This window comes from Haematobia irritans, chromosome 1 (genome assembly GCF_050003625.1).
Source record: "Haematobia irritans isolate KBUSLIRL chromosome 1, ASM5000362v1, whole genome shotgun sequence".
In the NCBI taxonomy this organism is placed as follows: Eukaryota; Metazoa; Arthropoda; class Insecta; order Diptera; family Muscidae; genus Haematobia; species Haematobia irritans.
The window spans coordinates 62290818-62313439 of record NC_134397.1 but is presented as its reverse complement, the minus strand read 5'-3'; the positions used below and the strand labels follow the sequence as shown (position 1 = coordinate 62313439).

The following is a 22622-nucleotide window of genomic DNA, read 5'->3' as shown; positions in this document are numbered from 1 at the left end:
ACTATTTTTTGGCGTTACATACAAATGCACAAACTTATTATACCCTGTACCACAGTAGTGGTGAAGGGTATAAATATTGTATACGTACCTATGCATAATTAAAATTTTCTACACATGAGATTATATGAATATTTTTTTTTAAGTTGAATAGTTTTTTTTTTAAGTTTTGTAGATGGCTAACATTAGTAAAGTGAATGTGGTAAAATCTTAGCCTCGTCGGAGAAAAACAAAAAATTTGGCTATCGAAAAACAAAACACATTGGCTGAACTCACCCTACTTTTCTCCAAACAAACTTCCTTAGAGCGAAAAGTAAATCGGAAACGCTATTTGTTTGTCTAACATTTCGTTTGGGAGGAATGAATTATTTTTTGTGCGTGTATCTATTCTTGGGTATCATATTATACCTAAGAGTCATTCTAGGGCTTCGTTTGAATGTTATTGATTACACATCTAATTTCTCTTCCAAAAAAAGGGGATACACCATTTCGATAAACATATAAAAAGCCAATAAGCTCATTAAGTTTTAAATTTATTTAGCAAAGTATTTGGTGATTCATAAATCTATCCCTTATTGTAGTAGTTTGGTCCCTTGTTATTTTGTGGGCCTTTGTTGCTCCATTGTTGTTGAGCCAATTGCATAGGATAAGTATAGGCAGCCATATATGAGGTACAATCGGGGCAAGTACCCGGATTTCCAGGAGGACCACGTACTCCAGGTTCACCTTTAAACAACAAAAAAAAACTTTGGTTATAATTTCATAACAACAAGATATATTACTAGCTTGAATCAGTTAATTCAATTTAAAATGTGGAATAAAAACATAATAATTCATGAATAGAGTTGCTGAAAAAAATTGGGGTCGAACTTTACCTGGTTTGCCGGTATCTCCACGTTCACCAGGCCTGCCAGGCATACCATCAATACCAACACCTTGAGGGCCGGGAGGACCAGGGGGGCCCATAGGACCTTCACGGCCTTCCCCTGGATGACCTCGATCACCTTTTTCTCCTTCCGGACCTGGCGGACCCATATCTCCAGGTGATCCTGGTTGACCATTAATTCCAGGATAACCACGTTCTCCTTGGGGTCCACGAGGACCAGGTTCACCTGAAATAATATAAAAACATCATTTATTTACTTAAATAATTCCCAATTTTTTCTATTGAGCATACCTTGTAATCCTTGAGGTCCTGGAGGACCTGCACGTGTTATACCTCTACGTCCTGGAGGTCCAGGTGGACCAACAAGTGTTGATGATATTTCACTTATATAATCTCGAACTACACCCATACATATGTCCCTTATTCTACCTTCGTCCAAATTAAAACTGGCACTTTCAGCTGGCAATCCAGGGAGACCAGGAGCTCCAGGAAGTCCTGGAGGTCCTTCATGGCCAGGGTGACCAGGCATACCGGGTGGCCCCATGGGTCCAGGAGGTCCAATAACTTGTTGATATGTTTCTGTTCCGGATTCCCTGTTCGAAGCTGATTGATGTGATGAAGAAGATGCTGGAGGACCTGGAGGTCCTGGAGGTCCTGCGGGTCCAGGTTTTCCATCCGCTCCATCCAAACCAGGTAGGCCACGATCTCCCTTTTCTCCTGGAACTCCGGGTTCACCAGGTGGACCTGTAAAAGTTGGAGAGTTAGAGATGAAAAATGATTTGTTTTCAGTATAATTCTGAGGTATTTAACTTACCTTGTATTCCAAATCCAGGAGGACCTTGAGGTCCTGGCAGACCTGCAATACCCTTGGGCCCTGGTGCCCCCACTAAACCAGGTTCTCCACGTTCACCACGAAGTCCTTGCAAACCAAACGCGCCAGGCTCACCCTTTTCTCCCTTTACTGCCCCTTCATATTCATAGCGGCCAATAGAAGTGGCGGGATTACCAGGTATACCTGCTGGGCCCTTTGGGTATAGAGGGGAAAATGGATAAATATGATTTATTCGAATAATCTTAAGTCATATAACATACCGGTGTTCCTGGTAAACCTCTAACACCAGGTGGACCAGGCAAACCAGGAGGACCACGCGGACACTGTTCCGGGCATGTGAAATCTTCATTGCCATTGATTAAATACGAGGGTGTGGTAGAATAGGTCCATTGTTTTTCCGTTGTAGAATCCAAAAATTTAAAGTTCCATGGAGCTGGAGTGGTAGTTGGTTCAATTTCTGGTCTATAACGTCTGGTCGTGGTTGTTGGAAGACGTTCGAAATTTTGAGATCCTTTAGGGACAATAAATTGAGGTAAATCTTCGCATGTGGTAGAGGCTGGCTTTTCTTTATCACAACTAAATATCATCCACTGAAGATCGATCTATAGTAAAAGTCATTATTGGGATGTAGTTCAGATTTCGTTTAATTTGTGTATATTGAATAGCATACCGGTACAGTTTCTCTACTATTACAGGTTCGAGCTACCGTGAATGATCCATCAGAGGCGTCTATGGGTCCACGAACATCTAAGGGGGCTTTGAAGCTTCCTCTGGTATCCGGAACGGGTTTACAATCTACCCATAAACGCACACCATCCTGACTAACACCCAACATAACCTTGTGCCAAGAGCGATCAAAAATCTAAAGAGAAGATATATAGAAATAGTTTCTTAAATTTTGAAATTTAAGGCATTTGGATTCTCTTTTCACTCTTATAATATGAAATACAATATATGTGTTTAATAAGGCTCTTTTCAAATACATATCTTTGAACCAATTTCCACACTGAAAATATTGTCATGAGTACAAAAATTTCTTGTCTTTAAAATACGAATACGAGTTTTGCTTATCATGGACTACACATTTTGAGTTTTTTTCTTTGTCCAAAAGTCGATACATTTTTCAATGAAGTCGGTTTGTACCCACACTTAGATTGGATTGGACTTAAAGACGGGTATCTTTACATAAAAGAACTGCGGTCTACTTGTCCTAAAATGATTAAAACATTGCAATTTTTCTTACATTCGATGATTTTTTGTATGTGAAATGTATTAAAAAAATTGGAGATGTGTTTCAAGACCATATTTCAAAGACGTTTTTAACTTCAAACAATGGATAATTTATACTTGAAGTTGAGACTGAATTTGGAAAGTTTTGTTATGGTTACCACGCTTTTAAATGATTTTGATACCACATGAAGCAAAAACGACTAAATTAAAATTTGTTTCTTAGTATCAACACTCTGAAAAGGAATATAAACACATCCTAGAGCAAAATGTTATTTTTGGATGGAGAGAAAATAACATTGTTGCTGCGAAAATGTTGTTTTCTCGCCAAACATAAAATTGTTGTGAAGACCAGGTCCATAATGTCCGAGAAAATGACATGGTTGCGACGAACATGTCACACAATCACCACCCAAAAAACATTTTGCTCTAAGAGGTGATTATAATACTTCTCTGCACTCAAAAAAATTTTACTTGGATCCAAAGATTTTGGCTTCCCTTAAGCATTTTGGGATTGGTTCCGAGCCGAAGATGCGGCTTCTGTAGGCTTTTTTAGGGACCTATCTAACTTTAAATCTAGTATCAATAAAATTACTATTAGGATACAGATATCATTTATATAATTTTCATTATATTTTTGCGATATATTAATAAAGTTATTTATGTACACATAAATTCAAGTTTAAAACTCCAAATTAAAGTTACTTTAAAAAATGTGTTCTTAATTCCAAAAAAAAACCCTTTCAACCAAAGATACAAAATCCTCAAAGTAAGTCTTAGCCTATTTTTTTAAGCATTTTTATCTTAAATCTAAATATTCAATATTTCAGTTAGTTTAAGGACGATTTATCAACATCAAAAATGTTTATACCCTGTGCCACACTGTGGAACAGGGTATTATAAGTTAGTGCATATGTTTGCAACACACAGAAGGAGACGAGATAGACAAATGGCGTCTTTGGCAATAATGCTCAGGGAGGGTCCCTGACTCGATCTAGCCATGTCCGTCTGTCCGTCCGTCCGTCTGTGAACAAATTTTTGTGATCAAAGTCCAGGTCGCAGTTTAAGTCCAATCGCCTTCAAATTTGGCATAAGTTCCTGTTTTGGGTCAGAATAGAACCCTATTGATTTTGGCCAGATTTAGATATAGCTCCCATATATATCTTTCGCCCGATATGCACTAATATGGACCCAGCAGCCACAGTTTTATACCGATTTGCTTGAAATGTTGTACAAACATAACACTTAGTCGTATAGTCAAGTGTGCAAAATTTTGTTGAAATCGGTTCAGATTTAGATATAGCTCCCATATATATCTTTCGCCCGATATGGACTAATATGGTCCTACAAGCCAGATTTTTGGCCCAATTTGGTTGAAATTTTGCACAAGGAGTAGATTTAGCATTGTAGCTATGCGTGCCGAATATGGTTGAAATCGATTCAGATTTAGATATAGGTCCCATATATATCTTTCGCCCGATATGCACTTATATGGACCCAGAAGCCAGAGTTTTATCCCGATTAGCTTGAAATTTTGCACAAAGAGTACAATTGGTAGTATAGTCATGTGTGCCAAATTTGATTGAAATCGGTTCAGATTTAGATATAGCTTCCATATATATTTTTCGCCCGATATGGACTTATATGGCCCCAGAAGCCAGAGTTTTGGTCCAATTTGGTTGAAATTTTGCACTAAGAGTACAATTAGTAATATAGTCATGTGTGTCAAATTTGATTGAAATCGGTTCAGATTTAGATATAGCTCCCATATATATGTTTTTCTGATTTCGACAAAAATGGTCAAAATACCAACATTTTCCTTGTTAAATCGCCACTGCTTAGTCGAAAAGTTGTAAAAATGAGTCTAATTTTCCTAATCTTCTAATACATATATATCGAGCGATAAATCATAAATAAACTTTTGCGAAGTTTCCTTAAAATTGCTTCAGATTTAAATGTTTCCCATATTTTTTACTAAAATTGTGTTCCACCCTAGTGCATTAGCCGACTTAAATTTTGAGTCTATAGATTTTGTAAAAGTCTATCAAATTCTGTCCACATCGAGTGATATTTAAATGTATGTATTTGGGACAAACTTTTATATATAGCACCCAACACATTTGACGGATGTGATATGGTATCGAAAGTTTAGGTTTACAAAGTGGTGCAGGGTATAATATAGTCGGCCCCGCCCGACTTTAGACTTTCCTTACTTGTTTTTTACTAACATAGTGTACCCTCCCAGGACATTAGCCGAGTTAAATTTTAAGTCTATAGATTATAAATTTTGTTCAGATGGTGTCAGATTTAAATGTATGTATTTCGGACACACAACACATTTGACGGATTTGATATAGTATCGAAAATGTGGATTTACAAAGTGGTGCAGGGTATAATATAGTAGGTCCCTCCCGACATTAGAATTTCCTTACTTGTTTTCTTTGTTTTATGGAAATTTTGCCTTAGGTCAAAGGCACACGACTTCAACGGAGAGACGCAAAATTCGAAAATGTGTGTCCTAAAATTAATAAAGAAATTAATAGAAAAAAATGAAGCAAAGATTATTATCTTTCTTTTAATTAAAATTTCATTACTAAAAAAAAATTTACTCAATAATGTGTATAAATTGCGCATCCTAAAATTTAAATTTCGTAATCATTAATACCAAGTAAATATTTTTTTCATTGTGAGTGAATTACGCAAAGCTCAAATTTAATTTAAAGATTATTATTTTGTTTTCGTCACTTTAAGAGAGTTGGTCATATTTTAAAGACACGCAACTTTAACGCTGGGAGGAAAATTTCAAAGATTCGTTGCCTACATTTAAAGAAAACAACTCGTATACCAAAGGTTATGAACGTTTCGTTAATTATAATTGTTTTATTAAAAAACAAAATTGGTCTTAATATTGTGCAAATTGCCTATCCAACAATTTTGCGTTGCATAATCTTTCATATTAGGTCAATATTTTTTCAGTGTGGCTACCAAAATTTATCAAAAACAACTAATAATAGATATATTATTTTTCATGTGACTACGTTAAAACATTTTTTTGTCAACTTTACCTCCGTTTCCTCGAATGTAACCGTCTGTATGGATCCATCAAATTTCGGCAAGGAGAATTCAATGGCATTTATAACCGGATTTATGGTTACACTCATTTGCGATTCGAATTCATAGTTACTCAATTCAAACAAGTACCATTCGTATTGGGGTTGTTGTTGTGGCACACGGAATGTACATTCAAAGGAAAATTCATTTGGCACACCTTTGGGAAAAGCTCTCGATGATTCAATGGTCATATTTGAATATTCACTAACATGATAGGCTTGTTGATATCCCGTAGAACCGGGAATTTGACGTACTCCCTGAGCCTCATATATGTACTCATCAAAACGATAAGAATGTAAGATATCATAAGTGGTTAGATCTGGATCTCCAGGACGGACAACATTGCAGGGCTCAACAGGAACAAAATCATCACCATCATCTTCATCATAATAATCACGGATATCAGCTGTTTTCCAAAGGAAAAACAAACAAAGAAAACATTTTATTCAATTTCGAAAGCATAGAGAATATATTTATATAGTTAACATATATAGTGAACATTTCCTAAGGGCACTGTACTTCTCTGCTGCATTACTTTGAGCTGTACGGGAAAGCGAATAAGGAGTATTTTCCTCGGATATCGAATTGTCACACACAATCTATTTATATTCTATAAATACAGACATTGGCCTGTGTAGTTGTCTTTTACCTTTCCTGCAAACACTGGTAAGTAGTTGTGGTAAAAACTGCTTACCACGAGCATTTATGTCATACCCACAGCAATACCGTATGCTTGCGAATAATGACTTATAATCGCCGTAGATTTTGGCTAGCATACATTAGATTTTCATCAATTTTGTCATGTAGACCACCCGCCTGGCAAATATCGCTACCCAGCAAATATTCCCAATACCAACACGCAAAAAATAATTCTTTCCTCCCAAACGAAATTTTAGACAAACAAAGTTCGTTTCTCATTTGATTTTCGTTGAAAGGAAGTGCATTTGGAAGAAAAGTATATACTTTTTGTGATAAACGTTTATTCTTTTCCAGGATGTAAAAACAATTTCATAAAGACTAACTCAAAAAAATTTTTTTCTGGCTAATTGCATTTTCCCTCACATCTTTCTCACTTCCACGAAGTTTTTTAGTTCTTAGCACCTTTTTCTGTAACACCAACAATGTAGAAGAAATTATACGTTTTTATAAATTTTTAAATTTTTTTTACCTTTCGCCTGGACGGAGAATCGAACCGCGGACCATGCAATTTGTAAGCCAACACACTTTCCACTGAGCCATGTAGCCGTTATTGTCATCAATAGATAATTACCCATATAAGTTATATTTATATAGCATAGCTTGCGGCGCCCACGAGCCGATTAAACAAAGTTTATTTAACAGAAAAATACATTTAGTTGGGCACCGTGGAGCAGTGGTTGCTACGTCCGACTTACATGCCAAGGGTCGTGGGTTCGATCCCTGCTTCGACCAAAGTTTTTTTTGTTTACTTATATTCCAGATATGGTCGGAAGATTCCGAAAAAATGTTCAACATTACATTCTACTATATTAAGTTTTTACTATGAACTGTAAAATGTGTCTTATTAAAGACCAAAATTTAGAAAAGAACAGTGTTCGATATAAACGAAATGGACTGTGTTGTTGGTTCAAAAATAACTTTTTTTATTGAAAGAATAAAAATTTTGTCACAAACGAATTTTTTTCGTGATAAAAGAGTATACTTTTCGAAGCAATTAAAAAAACGCTAACAAAAGAAAAACGTTTCCTGTACACGTTTTCCAAACGTTTTTTGTTTTTTCTTTGCGTGTGGGTGGACATAGTAATTTGTTGTATTTGCGTTGATAAACGCAGCTTCCGTAGCTAGAGGTTTTCACAATAATTGTATTTTTTTGAAATATAATATTACTCAATTTATTTTCGAAATCAGGTTTCATCAGATTACTCGTTCAAATTTTAATAAATATGCATCTGTTTCCGAATATTCTATAATTTGTTTATTTGTTTTATGTGACATACTTTAAAATAATTGACTGTAACACGTCATCATTTCTTATCACTAATGAAAATATTTCGGTTTAATCACATGGCGGAAATATTTGATCAAATATTTGTTCTACTTTTATACCGGAAACGCATTGAAATTTATGGAATTTTAACTACACGTTTTTATTATATATTTTCAAATTTTTGCCATAATTTCTTCCACTCAATTTTTTAATAAAATTTAATCGTCCTTTTTATCCTTAATGTTTGATTTTTTATAGAATTCTTTAATTTCATAAATTTTTTCGATCTTGATTTTTCATTTAAATTTACTTTTTTTATACATTTTTAGATTTTTTTACACTTCTAACTTTGTTTAAATATTTATTAATTATTTTAATTTAAACATTTTAAAACTACACCCCTTAAAACACTAGCCAGGAATTTATGGGATTTTTTAACAACACTATTTTTACGCACCGTGTGTTAGGCAGTTATGAAATGTTATTAGAAATAAAAGGACTAAAACCTTTCTGGTTATATTATTCATTTTAATTATTTTTTTCCGCTTATTTATCACTTTAAAATTTAACACATGTCTCTTAATTTCAATATCACATGCTTCAACACCGAAAGCTTACTCTAAAATAGTTGTTATTCGATTGAAATTTAAATCACGACTGATACGAATTGAACAAATTCGAATCCGTTCTGAATATTATCAATGGAAATATGATCTGTCTTTTCTCTTAAGTGATAATGGTCCACTACACATCATTGGAAGGGCAGCATGGAAATATGACTTCTTTACGTACTATTTACATGAAAAGAATGCAACATAAATATTATTGGTTTGTGTTTTTTTTTTTCTAACCAAATTTTAAAGTGTTATAAATGGAAAAAATATTATTATGTTCTCAATAGATTCTAGCATTTTGCGTCAATTGCATATTCATAATGATTTATGACTATAACTAAAATGCAAGCTATTATAGATTGAAGATATGAAGACGTCTGTAGTTAACAATTATTTGATTCAACTACAAACTTTTTTTTTAACAAGACATGTGAAATCTATAAAAATGTGTCAATTACTGCATTTTTTCTTTAATTGTTTTGCTCTTTATTTCCTTATATTGTTCTATGCTGTATGACTTGACTGTACACAGTGCAGCCAGAGCCACCTATTAATTTTAAGGTTTCGAAATTGTCTTGGGTTGGCGCCTGTACACAAAGAAAATTTTATTAAAATTAAGCCAACGAAAATTTCACATACACGCAAAAAAATAATTCTTTCCTCCCAAACGAAATTTTAGACAAACAAAGTTCGTTTCTCATTTGCTTTTCGCTGTAAGAAAGTGTATTTGGGAGAAAAGTATATACTTTTTGTGAAAAACGTTTATTCTTTTCCAGGATGTAAAAACAATTTCATAAAGACAAATTCAAAAAAAAAAAAAAAACATTGTTTTCTTGCTAATTGCATTTTCCCTCACATCTTTCTCACATCCACGAGGTTTTTTAGTTCTTAACACCTTTTCCTGTAATACCAACAATGTAGAAGAAATTATACGATTTTATAAATTTTTAAAATTTTTTTACCTTTCGCCTGGACGGAGAATCGAACCGCGGACCATGCACTTTGTAAGCCAACACACTAACCACTGAGCTATGTACCTGTTATGGTCATGAATAGATAAATATCCATATAAGTTATATTTATATAGCATAGCTTGCGGCGCCCACGAACCGAATAAACAAAGTTTATTTGACAGAAACAAACATTTAGTTTGGCACCGTGGAGCAGTGGTTGCTACGTCCGACTTGCATGCCAAGGGTCGTGGGTTCGATCCCTGCTTCGACCAAAGTTTTTTTATTTTTTTTTTTAATTTTGTTTACATATATTCCAGATATGTTCGGAAGATTCCGAAAAAATGTTCAACATTACATTGTAGTATATTAAATTTTGAACTGTAAAATGTGTCTTATTAACGACCTAAAGTCAGAAAAGAACAGTGTTTGATATAAACGAAATGGACTGTGTTGTTGTTTCAAAAATAACTTGTTTTTATTGAAAAAATAAAAATTTTGTAACAAACGAATTTTTTTGGTGATAAAAGTTTAAAATTTTCGAAGCAATTCAAAAAATTCTAGCAAAAGAAAAGCGTTTTCGGTACACGTTTTCCAAACGTTTTTTTTCTTTGCGTGTAGATACGATATATACGTATAAGGCAATATTTATATGAATGTAAGGACGATTTTCGTTAATATCCCAGAGCTTCCAATAAAGTAGTTTGGATCCCCAATTTGTGATCCGCAACCTGAATCATCTCCAATGACATGTGCTTGTCATAGGACGGAAGTACTCCATTTTTGGATCCTTTGCATTGCTTTAAAGGTTGTGCATTGGAAGTTCATTTGGATGAAGAAATTTAAAATATATAAAACAAAAATTTTTTCTCCAATTTCAATTTTTATTTTTAACAGTATTTTTTGTTACACTTTTATTTTTTTATTATTTAATTTTTACAAATTGAAAAACTTCTTCGCTTCCACCGGGGGTTGCTTAGTGGGCCTGTTGGTACCATTACAGAACGCTTTAGTACACTTAGCAAAATTTTCTTTAAATTCTTTATTATAATGAATGAAAAATAAAGGTTCAAATCTCACCAGCAGCAATTTTTTTTATCAAATCTAAAAAAAAATATTTTTTTTTTATTGTACATCGTTTTTATTTTGTTATTTTATCGTAAGTTGCAAAATCTCGTCAAAAGAACTTCCATGGAAGTGAAAAAGTCAAACGGTGCAGTTTCAAATCCCAGCAGAGATGAATTGTTATTTTTGTACTTTATTATTTTTATTATTTTTTTTGTGAAATTTAATTATCCAAAAATTTCTAAGGCTTCTTCAAAAGGACTGCATTGGAGCCCAGCAAAAAAAGCGTCGCCAAAAATGTAATGAAAATGTTCTTTTTGGATCCGGAAGTGGTGCATAATTGACGCAGAAGCGATGAATTTAACATGGGCTTGTCATTGTCCTCCATTTCAACAGCCGTTGCACTGAATTTGCATCACTTCTTTAGGTGTGATCCGAATTCACTGTTTTTGATGTAAATTACAAAATTCTGTGATATTTTGTTAAATAAATAATTTTTATAATTTTTTATAATTTTTAATGGATCCTAACGCTTGTATGAAACGTTTGACCACAAATATTTTCAAAAATTCACAATTTATTCAGATTGGATTTAGATTTTTTTTCAACAAAATTTAAATGGTTTGTACCATTTTATGAATTCTTACTCTGTTTTTAACCTATTTAAAACAAAAAAAGTTAAAATTGCCCATTAAAAATATGAAAAAAGCATGTTATACAAAATTGAATGAAAAGAACTTCCTGGGCAGTTAAAATAAAGAACATCATTGGCAGTGCATCCTCTGGAAGTGCTTTTAAAGTTGTGCCTTCGGAAGAACTTCCAAATTTTTTTGCTATGAGGTGAAACAAAATCGATGGGTGATCCCGGGATGAGCTTTAAAAGAAATGTTTGTGGAAGAACTTCCATTTTTTCCCGGTATTTTTGGCACTCGTCTCCTGGTTTTGTATCTTGAAATCTACATCTTTTTATAACTCGCAAACTAGTATAACAAAAATTTCATATTTTAAGATTATTACGGATTTTCTACAGCAGATCCTATTTTTCAGTTCAATATTTCAAAAAAAAAAAAATAAATAACTGATGAAAATTTATTGGGGATTTTTGTGGAGAATTTTAAATTAATTTGGATATTTTTGGAGATAAAAGCGTCTCATTTTGGGATCAAGAGTCCGGGAAATACTGGCAATTTTTTTCATCTACGAGAGGATGCAATTTCGTGAGTTATAGTTAAAAAGTACACAAGGGCAATAAATTTACCAGGTTTTAACAACGCTTTCTGGAAATCTCAAAATGTGGACTATAATTTAGATCGATTTTCGTACGACGTAGTTAATTCTTGCTATAAAAAATACTTTTTTTCTGTATATTTTAAAAATAAGAAGCAGTTCAAATTAACGGGGGGAAAAGTTTTTTGCTTTTAATTAAATTTTATTTGTTTTTTGAAATTTTCGACGGCCCAATGAAATTTTCCATTTTTATACCCTGCGCCACACTGTGGAACAGGGTATTATAAGTTAGGGCATATGTTTGCAACACCCAGAAGGAGACTAGATAGACGCATGGTGTCTTTGGCAAAAATGCTCAGGGTGGGCTCCTGAGTCGATATAGCCATGTCCGTCTGTCCGTGAACAAATTTTTGTAATCAAAGTCTAGGTCGCAGTTTTAGTCCAATCGACTTCAAATTTTGCACAAGTATGTGTTTTGGGTCAGAATAGAATCCTGTTGATTTTGGAAGAAATCGGTTCAGATTTAGATATAGCTCCCATAATATATTTCGCCCGATATGGACTTATATGGCCCCAGAAGCCAGAGTTTTACTCTAATTTGCTTAAAATTTTGCACAAGAAGAACAATTAGTACTATAGTCATTGAAATCGGTTCAGATTTAGATATACCTCCCATATATATCTTTCGCCCGATATGGACTAATACGGTCCCAGAAGCCAGAATTTATCCCAATTTGGTTGAAATTTTGCACTAGGAGTACAATTAGTACTGTAGTCAAGTGTGCCAAATTTTATTGAAATCGTTCGCCCGATTTACACTCATATGACCACAGTGGCCAATTTTTTGCTCCGATTTAGTTGAAATTTTGCACAGAGAGTAGAATTAGCATTGTAACTATGTGTGCCAAATTTGGTTGAAATCGGTTCAGATTTAGATATATCTCCCATATATATTTAGATATAACTCCCATATATATCGTTCGCCCGATTTACACTCATATGACCACAGTGGCCAATTTTTTGCTCCGAGTTAGTTGAAATTTTGCACAGGGAGTAGAATTAGCATTGTAGCTATGTGTGCCGAATTTGGTTGAAATCGGTTCAGATTTAGATATATCTCCCATATATAGCTTTCGCCCGATTTACACTCATATGACCACAGAGGCCAATTTTTTACTCCGATTTAGTTGAAATTTTGCACAGGGAGCAGAATTAGCATTGTAGCTATGTGTACCAAATTTGAAATCGGTTCAGATTTAGATATAGCTCCCATATATATGTTTTTCTGATTTAGACAAAAATGGTCAAAATACCAACATTTTCCTTGTAAAATCGCCACTGCTTAGCCGAAAAGTTGTAAAAAGGACTCTAATTTTCCTAAACTTCTAATACATATATATCGAGCGATAAATCATAAATAAACTTTTGCGAAGTTTCCTTAAAATTGCTTCAGATTTAAATGTTTCCCATATTTTTTACTAACATTGTGTTCCACCCTAGTGCATTAGCCGACTGAATTTTTGAGTCTATAGATTTTGTAGAAGTCTATCAAATTCTGTCCAGATCGAGTGATATTTAAATGTATGTATTTGGGACAAACCTTTATATATAGCCCCCAACACATTTGACGGATGTGATATGGTATCGAAAATTTAGATCTACAAAGTGCTGCAGGGTATAATATAGTCGGCCCCGCCCGACTTTAGACTTTCCTTACTTGTTTAAGTATGTCTCAAACATTTTATGAACTAAGCATTGGTATAAAGTTCAATTAACGTATACATAAGTTCACTATATCAAAAGAAAATTTTCGTACGATTCCCAAAAGTAGTAAGAATGAACTACTGTATGATTAAAATGGTCATGATTTGGCGCCAATGATTTGTTTTCTTTACTATTAGTTCATTTTTTCTTCTACAAGAGGATGCAATTTCGTGAGTTATAAAGGGTGATACGGTCAAAATTTGGTCAAGGGAAAACGCTTGTAAATCGGTGAAATCGTTTATTTAAAAATTCAAATTAAATTTCTTTTTCAAGTTCAATTAGTATAAAATTCAGGAAAATATTCAGTTAGGCTTTCGCTTTTCCAAATCCGAATTGCCGGGCCTCACGCTTGACACCTGCCATCAGATTTTGTACAGCCACCTTGTCCACCTTCTTCGCAGCAGAAAGCCAGTTTGCCTTGAACTGCTGCTCGTCCTTAGCATTTTTTTTGTCTTCTTTAGGTTCCGCTTGACAATAGCCCAGTATTTATCAATTGGGCGGAGCTCTGGCGTGTTGGGAGGGTTCTTGTCCTTGGGAACCACCTGCACGTTGTTGGCGGCGTACCACTCCATGGCATTTTTACCGTAATGGCAAGATGCAAATCCGGCCAATACAGTACGGAACAACCGTGTTTCTTCAGGAAAGGCAGCAGACGTTTATTCAAACACTCTTTCACGTAAATTTCTTGGTTGACAGTCCCGGAAGCTATGAAAATGCTGCTTTTCAAGCCACAGGTATAGATGGCTTGCCAAACCAGATATTTCTTTTCGAACTTTGACAGTTTTATGTGCTTGAAAATATCTGCTATCTTTCCCCTTCCTTTTGCCGTATAAAACTCCTGTCCCGGAAGCTGCTTGTAGTCGGCTTTGACGTAGGTTTCGTCGTCCATTACCACGCAGTCAAACTTCGTCAGCATCGTCGTGTACAGCCTCTGGGATCGCGCTTTGGCCGTCGTATTTTGTTTATCATCGCGATTTGGAGTCACTACCTTCTTGTAAGTCGATAGTCCAGCTCGTTTTTTGGCTCGATGCACGGTTGTAGACAATACACCCAGCTTCATCTCGGAGAGAGAGGTTAGGGTTTCGCTTGAAACTGCCGGCAACTCTTTTTGTCGTCTCAGCGGCTTCCGGTTTGCGATTTCCCCCCGATCCAGACTTCCTGGCTGTCGAAAAACGTTCCCCAAACACTTTAATTACATTTGTAACTTTTAACGATTTTGCCAGCTTTGCGTGCGAGTAGCTCGAATTTTCGCTATGCGCGAGCAAAATTTTGATACGCTGCTCTTCTTGCTTGGACGGTATTTTGACAACTGAAGAGTGAATTCCAAAATCAAAATAGGAGCAACATTCTACACACACACACCTTCAAAATGAGGTGTGTTCAGGTTTTTTAAGTCCAAAATTGAAAGAAATACGTCAAGTTTATATTGACCAAATTTTGACCGTATCATCCTTTATTTAAAAAGTACACAAGGGCATTAAATATTCCTGGTTTAACCAACGCTTTGTGGAAACCAACCAACGCTTTGTGGAACATTTTGCGTTAACTTAGTCAACTATATCCTTCGTGCTGAAAACAAATTCGAAAAGTTTTGAATTCTTTTAAACAAATCGGACTACTTGATTTTTCATTAAAGGTACAAATACGGCGGGAGAGGGTGTACCCTTTCCTCCAAATTTTTAATAATGTTCTGTATTCAAGTAGTTGGACAATCTTCTATATTGCTTGTGAATTTTAAGTGTGGTTTGTCAAGGAAAGGTATCCTTTTCCTCAACATATCTGAAAATTAAGCACTATATTATCCAATAAATCGGAAAAAGCAAAAGTAGTAAAAAATTTTACCACATTAACATTTGCTTAAATGTTGGAAAATGATGCACCCTCTACGTTGGCTACCAATTTTTTGTAAATTTAAGTTCTTTACTAAAAAGAAGTCTGGCAGAAGCCTGTGCAAAACTCATAAAATTATGTACCGAGTTCCCATTTACGGACAACCCTCTACTTCAATTCAAAAATTCTATCGAAGTAAATCGACAAAGTTTATTTCAATTTTCCCCTTCCCCAACCAGATATCGAAAAACCATATACTAATTTAAAAATCATGTATAAATTTAATTACCACCTCCCACGTTCTCTGTAAATTTCAAGTAGATCGGCGATGTTTAAATTTTGCTCTATTGTTTTAAAGGGACGTCACTTTCCCCGATACAATATCGACAAACACCGTCTTCGTTCATAACCTTCCCCCACTGCTTTTGTAAATTTCAAGAAAACTTAATTTTTTTTGCAGTTTTAGAGGAGGACCTCCTCCCCGACCAAATATCGAAAAGTGATGTAGCGTATCTTTTGTAAACGTCCCAGAAAATGTCAAGCAAATTATAAGCCTAAAGGGGCGGCCTCTCTTCCGTCCAAATATCACAAAATCAGGTATCAACTATTAATATCGTAACCTCTCCCCAGTCCTCAAGTAACTCGGTAAAGTTTAATTGTTTCTCTGTATGTACTTAAGAGAAGCGGATGTCTCCCTATGCCCTTTTATTTTTATTAAAAAATCAGGAACCTGATATAAATTTCATAACCCATTTTTTCCGTAAAATTTCAGTCGGGGGAGTTTAGATTTGTTTGTACTTTCAAAAAAAAAATCGGCAAAGGGGAGGTCCCCCTCCCCATCCACATATGAAATCATCAGGTACCCCATATTAATTCCATAACCTCACCACATGTTCCCTGTAAATCTCAGATAATTTAGAGAATTTTAGTTTTTTCACTGCACTTTAAAAAAGTCGAACAAAGGGGAGGCCCCCCTCCTCCACCAAATATCGAAATAAAAAGTAGCGGATCTTTGTCTAGATACCAACCCCAAACTTCAATGAAAATTTCAAGCAAATCGGTCAACTTTGGTCCAATTTTCAAAAAGTCCGACAAAGGGGAGGTCCCCCTCCGCGACCAGGTGTCAAAAAATGAGGTACCCTATTTTCACCACATGAACGCCCCCTACGATCTCTGAAAGTTTCAAGTAAATCGGTTCAGCCATTTCGGAGCCAACTCGGAACATACAAATAAACAAACATAGATTGAATTATATATATATATATATATATATATATATATATATATATATATATATATATATATATATATATATATATATATATATATATATATATATATATATATATATATATATATATATATATATATATATATATATATATATATATATATATATATATATATATATATATATATATATATATATATATATATATATATATATATATATATATATATATATATATATATATATATATGTATGTATAGATTTCAGTTTTTCGAAGGAAGTATTCAACTATGTAATGTACAAAATAAAGGATGTGCTTGCCCCGGCAATGCGTTCTTTAGCGGTACGGTCCGAAGTAAAGTTAACTGCCACATTAAAATTCCTTGGTCAAGGTGGATATCAAGGTAGATATCATCAAGTTGTTGAGCTCTGTGATTGTTCAGACCCTTGTTCACCGTCAACCGTACACACAGGTAGCTCGTTCTCCAATAAATTTTGGTCTGCGGTAGATAAAAGCTGATTGGTGCATTATTTTTTTTTTGGCACTCAAGCCTTCTAAGAAATAAAGTTTTTCTAACCTGACACATCACGTACAGGTGGATTCATCATGTTAAGATGGCCTATCTTTTCCTCAGATTACAGGATTTGGTCTTTGCATCGGGTGACATCAAAAAACCTTTTGCCAAATCAGGATGCTTCGACATAAAATCCACCATTACCTCAATCTGGCACTGTCTAGAGCGTGGGCTTTTCCTAATTGATGACCTTAAAATATTATATCTTACACAATTTTGGATGCGAAATACAAAAATAACTTACATTGTTCGTCTTTTCGCTAACTCAAATGGAATCGAATGATATTTTTCGAAACGAACAATTTTGACATTTACAACCGTGATACATAGTTGCTAAATTTTCCAAAATCGAACAGAATTTCCGATTGTAGAAAATTTACATCTCGAATTCGAAATACATAGTGGCAAAATCGTTTTCGATTGATGTTGTTATCGAAACGAATTACATAGTAATCCCCCAGATAAAACTAACAAAAAATCGATTGAAGAATCTAGCTTATGAGAATTTTTCCTTAAGTCTATTAATGCATGATTGAATAGTTCTTTCACAAGTCGTTGTGTATCATCTTTAACATAATTAAAAAGACAAATGTATAATCTGATTTTCTTAACATAACAAATTTTTGTTATTAAAATAACATATGAGGAAATAATGAATTTGCTCTAGAATACTAGCGTTTAGAGATAAGAAAAACCACTACCAATAGTGCTGCAATCCCAATCAATGGCTGGGAAATGATAATGACAAAACCTAAGCACAAATGACAACTGTTGACTTTTGGTTTGACATATGGAAAATCTATGCAACTTTTATGTGAATGAAATATGACTTCTGTTTGAGAATACTTGGTCTGCTTGTTTCGATTATTTTCTAAAAAACAACTACTATAATTTTATTTCCCTTTTTGACATTTAAATAAACAATATAATTTATTTGTAAACTATTGCCCATATTCATAATAATTTACTGATAGTTTATCGAAGGAATTTGTATGGTAATAGCAAGTTTAAAGTTTACGTTTACTTTTATGAATATGGGGGTATATATTTAATATTACAATCCACCTAAGTTGTATTAACTTAATTAAAGTGGCTTCTTATTGAATTATGATACCGCACTGAAAAAAAAAAACATTTGCGATTCCAAAGATATTAATTACAAGCCAAAGAAGTGGAGAATTCAAGTAAGAATGCTTTTAAGACATAATTCTTTTAAATTTTATTATTTGGTGCGAAAATTCCCTCAGACATATTTTAGTTATATCTAAAACATTTTATGAAGTAAACCTGGGCGGGTGTACATTTCGCATAAGTTCAATATGAACTAAAGGATAAGAAAATTTCCATATGATTCTCACAAATAGTAAGAATGAACTACTGTATGTTTAAAATACTCTAGTTTATTTATTTTATTTTTTTTTTGAGAGGGTGTAATTTCATGAAGTGCAGTTAAAAAGTACAACAGGACATTAAATTTCCCTTGTTTTAACAACGCTTTGTGGAAGTCACAAAATGTGGAGCATAATTTAGTTCAATTTTCGCACGAGATAGTTCATTCTTCCTATAAAACAGTTTACATTTTTTCTATGCAAATAAATCGGATTTTAATCCAAGTGTAGTAATGTTTACCCAAACCCTATTTTATTAAAACTCTAGGAAACTTTTTTTAAAATCAAAACAAAATTTCGGTTGTCTAAAATTTCGTTTCTGAGAAAAGAAGTCTATTCTTTCACTGTATGTACAATCGTGTCCGAACGGCGTGTGATACTATATGTCACACCAATTACACTAGTTTACACTGAAAATGTACACTTGATGAGAGTCGACTTTTCTTATGTATTTTGATCTGCTGAATGCGAAAAAATTTTTAATGGAACAGGTTTTGAGATATCGCGTTATTTTTAGTTTTTCGCTCTTTTTCACTAAACAAATTATATCTCGAGATAGAAATGTCCCATTTTTGGTACTTAAATGAAAGGTATTAAAGGTATGGTCGTATAAACGATACTCTAACGTAAGTAATAAGACCAACTAGAAGAAAAACCGAAAAATGACAAAGTTATGTTTTTTTTTTTTTTTTTTTTTTTAATTTAATATGGTGAACCGTTTTCAAGTTATTCCAATGTACGAGTATGTAGCGGAAGTGACATAATTTTTAACATAACGATATATCTCGAAAAATCGACCTGATAGAAAAAACCAAGTGCAGATTTGGATTCAGCGTCCCAAATAACCTTAAAAACTATATTCAGTTCTTAACCAACAGAACCACTGTACCCCTGAGTTATAATTTGTTTCCAAGTATCAAATACGCAAAACCGACTATATTATACCCTGCACCACTTTGTAGATCTAAATTTTCGATACCATATCAAATCTGTCATATATGTTGGGTGCAATATCTAAAGGTTTATGTTCCCATATACATATAAATCTGACGTGATCTGTACAACATTTGTTAGATTTCTACAAAATCTATAGACTTTAAATTTAAATCGGCAACTCCCAGGGTAGGACGCAATGTTAGTAAAAAATATTGGAAGTATTTAAATTTAATGCCATTTTTATGCAATTTCAGAAAACTGCATCCAAGTTTACTTGGATTCCGAGCCAAAGATGCGGCTTCTTTAAAATAAAGAAATTTTTTAGCGACCTATCTGGCTTTAAATCTAGGAGCAATAAAGGTACTCACGTACAAATAAATGCCTGTTTAGAATCCAAATTATAACGGATACTTCAAAGTAAACAAGTAGAAACGGCCGTAAGTTCGGCCAGGCCGAAGCTTATGTACCCTCCACCATGGATTGCGTAGAAACTTCTACTGAAGCCGATGGCAAGGTATCTTAAAACTTCCTAACACCGTAATATATACCACACATTCCGTACGTAGTATATATTAACCCTCCGTCATACACATGTTTCGATAGTCACATTCGTACTACAAGGAAAATATGCTATTTTGTTGATATTATTACATTATTACTGTCGTATTTTCCGTCCTGATTTTTTCACACATCGATAGGTAATAAAATTTTTGGATGGTACCAGAAGTTTTAAGTCTCTAGCTATATTATAAATGTATTTTAATTACAATTAGAATCGAAAAAGGTCTGGCCAGACTCATGTGTCTGTCCGAGGGTTAAATTAAAAAATGCCGATTAAATACGTATATAATTAAGTTTAAAGTTTCTATAGAAATAAAATTTTGACAAAATTTTCTACAGAAATAAAATTTTGTCAAAATTTTCTATAGAAATAAAATTTTGACAAAATTTTCTATAGAAATAAAATTTTGACAAAATTTTCTATAGAAATAACATTTTGACAATGTTTTCTATAAAAATAAAATTTTGGTAGATTATTTTTAGCTCGAGTGGCAACCATGATTATGAACCGATATGGACTAGAGGTGTGCACGTGACACGAAATTGTCGTGACTCACGAAAATTTTCGTGATTCGTGCGTGAGTCGTGAGTCACGCTCTTGATAACAGCGTGAGTGTGCGTGAGCGTGATTAACAAACCAAAATGTCGTGCGTGAGCGTGAGTCACGAAAATAATATCTTCGTGAGTGTGCGTGAGTAATGCATTACACTCACGAAAATATTCCTGCTCACCAACATAAAACGCTTAAGAGTTAAATTCAATTACAATAGTGACACCTGGGATGTTAAGAGTTTAATAACACTCTCGATTTTAATAATGCTCATGTTTTCAGACACTTCGGTAAGGTAAATTAATCATAAAATTATTCGTGAGACACGATATTTTTCGTGAGTCACGGTATTTTTCGTCAGTCACGACGTTTTCGTTCGTGAGTACTAATTTTCTTTTCGTGAGTGTGCGTGAGTCCTACCAAAAAATATCGTGCGTGAGTGTGCGTGAGTATGATTTTTCAGTCGTGAGTGTGCGTGAGCGTGAGTAAACTATTACTCACGTGCACACCTCTAATATGGACCAATTTTTGTGTGATTGGGGATCGGCTATATATAACTATAGACCGATATGGACCAATTTTGACATGGTTATTAGCGGCCTTATACTAACACCACGTTGCAAATTTCAACCGGATCGGATGAATTTTGCTCCTCCAAGAGGTTCCGGAGATCAAATCTGGGGAACCGTTTATATTGGGGCTATATATAATTATGGACCGATATGGACCAATTCTTGCGCGTTTGTTAGAGACCACATTCTAACACCATGTTCCAAATTTCAATCGGATCGGATGAATTTTGCTCCTCCAAGAGGCTCCGGAGGACAAATCTGGGGATCGATTTATATGGGGGCTATATATAATTATGGACCGATAAGGACCAATTCTTGCATGGTTGTTAGAGACCATATACTAACACCACGTACCAAATTTCAACGGGATCGGATGAATTTTGCTCCTCTAAGAGGCTCCGGAGGTCAAATCAGGGGATCGGTTTATATGGCGGCTATATATAATTATGAACCGCTGTGGACCAATTTTTGCACGGTTGTTAGAGACCATATACTAACACCATGTACCAAATTTCAGCCGGATCGGATGAAATTTGCTTCTTTTAGAGCAATCGCAAGCCAAATTTGGGGTTCCGTTTATATGGGGGCTATACGTAAAAGTGGACCGATATGGACCAACTTTTGCATGGTTGTTAGAGACCATATACTAACACCATGTACCAAATTTCAGCCGTATCGGATGAAATTTGCTTCTTTTAGAGCAATCGCAATCCAAATTTGGGGTTCCGTTTATATGGGGGCTATACGTAAAAGTGGACCGATATGGACCAATTTTTGCATGGTTGTTAGAGACCATATACTAACACCATGTACCAAATTTCAGCCGGATCGGATGAAATTTGCTTCTTTTAGAGCAATCGCAAGCCAAATTTGGGGGTCCGTTTATATGGGGGCTATACGTAAAAGTGGACCGATATGGCCAATACCATCCGACCTACATCAATAACAAGTACTTGTGCCAAGTTTCAAGTCGATAGCTTGTTTCGTTCGGAAGGTAGCGTGATTTCAACAGACGGACGGACGGACATGCTCATATCGACTCAGAATTTCACCACGACTCAGAATATATATATTTTATGGGGTCTTAGAGCAATATTTCGATGTGTTACAAACGGTGGAGGGTATAAAAATGTTTTCTTAATTCCAAAAAACCTTTAAACCAAAAACGCTAAATCCTCAAAATAAGTGCCTATATTTGAAGCGTTTTTATCTTAAATCTAAAGTTTCAATACTTCAGTTAATTTAAGGACAATTTCTTTACACCAAAAATGTTTTTCTTTACTTTAAGGAAACTTAGCCTTATTTCAAAGACATGCAATTTTAACGGAGGGACGCAAAAT

The 22622-nt window shown here is 34.3% G+C and overlaps 1 protein-coding gene across 1 annotated transcript; it reads right to left on the bottom strand.

Moving 5' to 3' along the window:
• Positions 1-484: 484 nt before the first annotated feature.
• LOC142221059 (uncharacterized) lies at positions 485-8688 on the bottom strand. The gene is made up of 8 exons (XM_075290575.1): positions 8477-8688; positions 6008-6459; positions 2386-2577; positions 1976-2317; positions 1698-1908; positions 1175-1627; positions 873-1109; positions 485-723 (listed from the first exon to the last, which is right to left on the bottom strand). The coding sequence occupies exons 1-8, from the start codon at positions 8544-8546 to the stop codon at positions 563-565; spliced, it is 2118 nt and encodes a 705-aa protein (XP_075146690.1). The 5' UTR covers positions 8547-8688; the 3' UTR covers positions 485-562.
• Positions 8689-22622: the final 13934 nt, after the last annotated feature.

What these genes read in the sequence shown, in the direction of transcription:
- LOC142221059 (XM_075290575.1), bottom strand. Translation starts at nt 8,546, where the DNA reads ATGAATAATATAACCAGAAAGGTTTTAGTCCTTTTATTTCTAATAACA. An exon ending in TCATAACTGCCTAACACACG is followed by an intron (nt 6,460 to 8,476) that starts GTGCGTAAAAAT and finishes TTTGGAAAACAG; the next exon opens with CTGATATCCGTGATTATTAT. An exon ending in TCCTGGATTTGGAATACAAG is followed by an intron (nt 1,628 to 1,697) that starts GTAAGTTAAATA and finishes CAACTTTTACAG; the next exon opens with GTCCACCTGGTGAACCCGGA.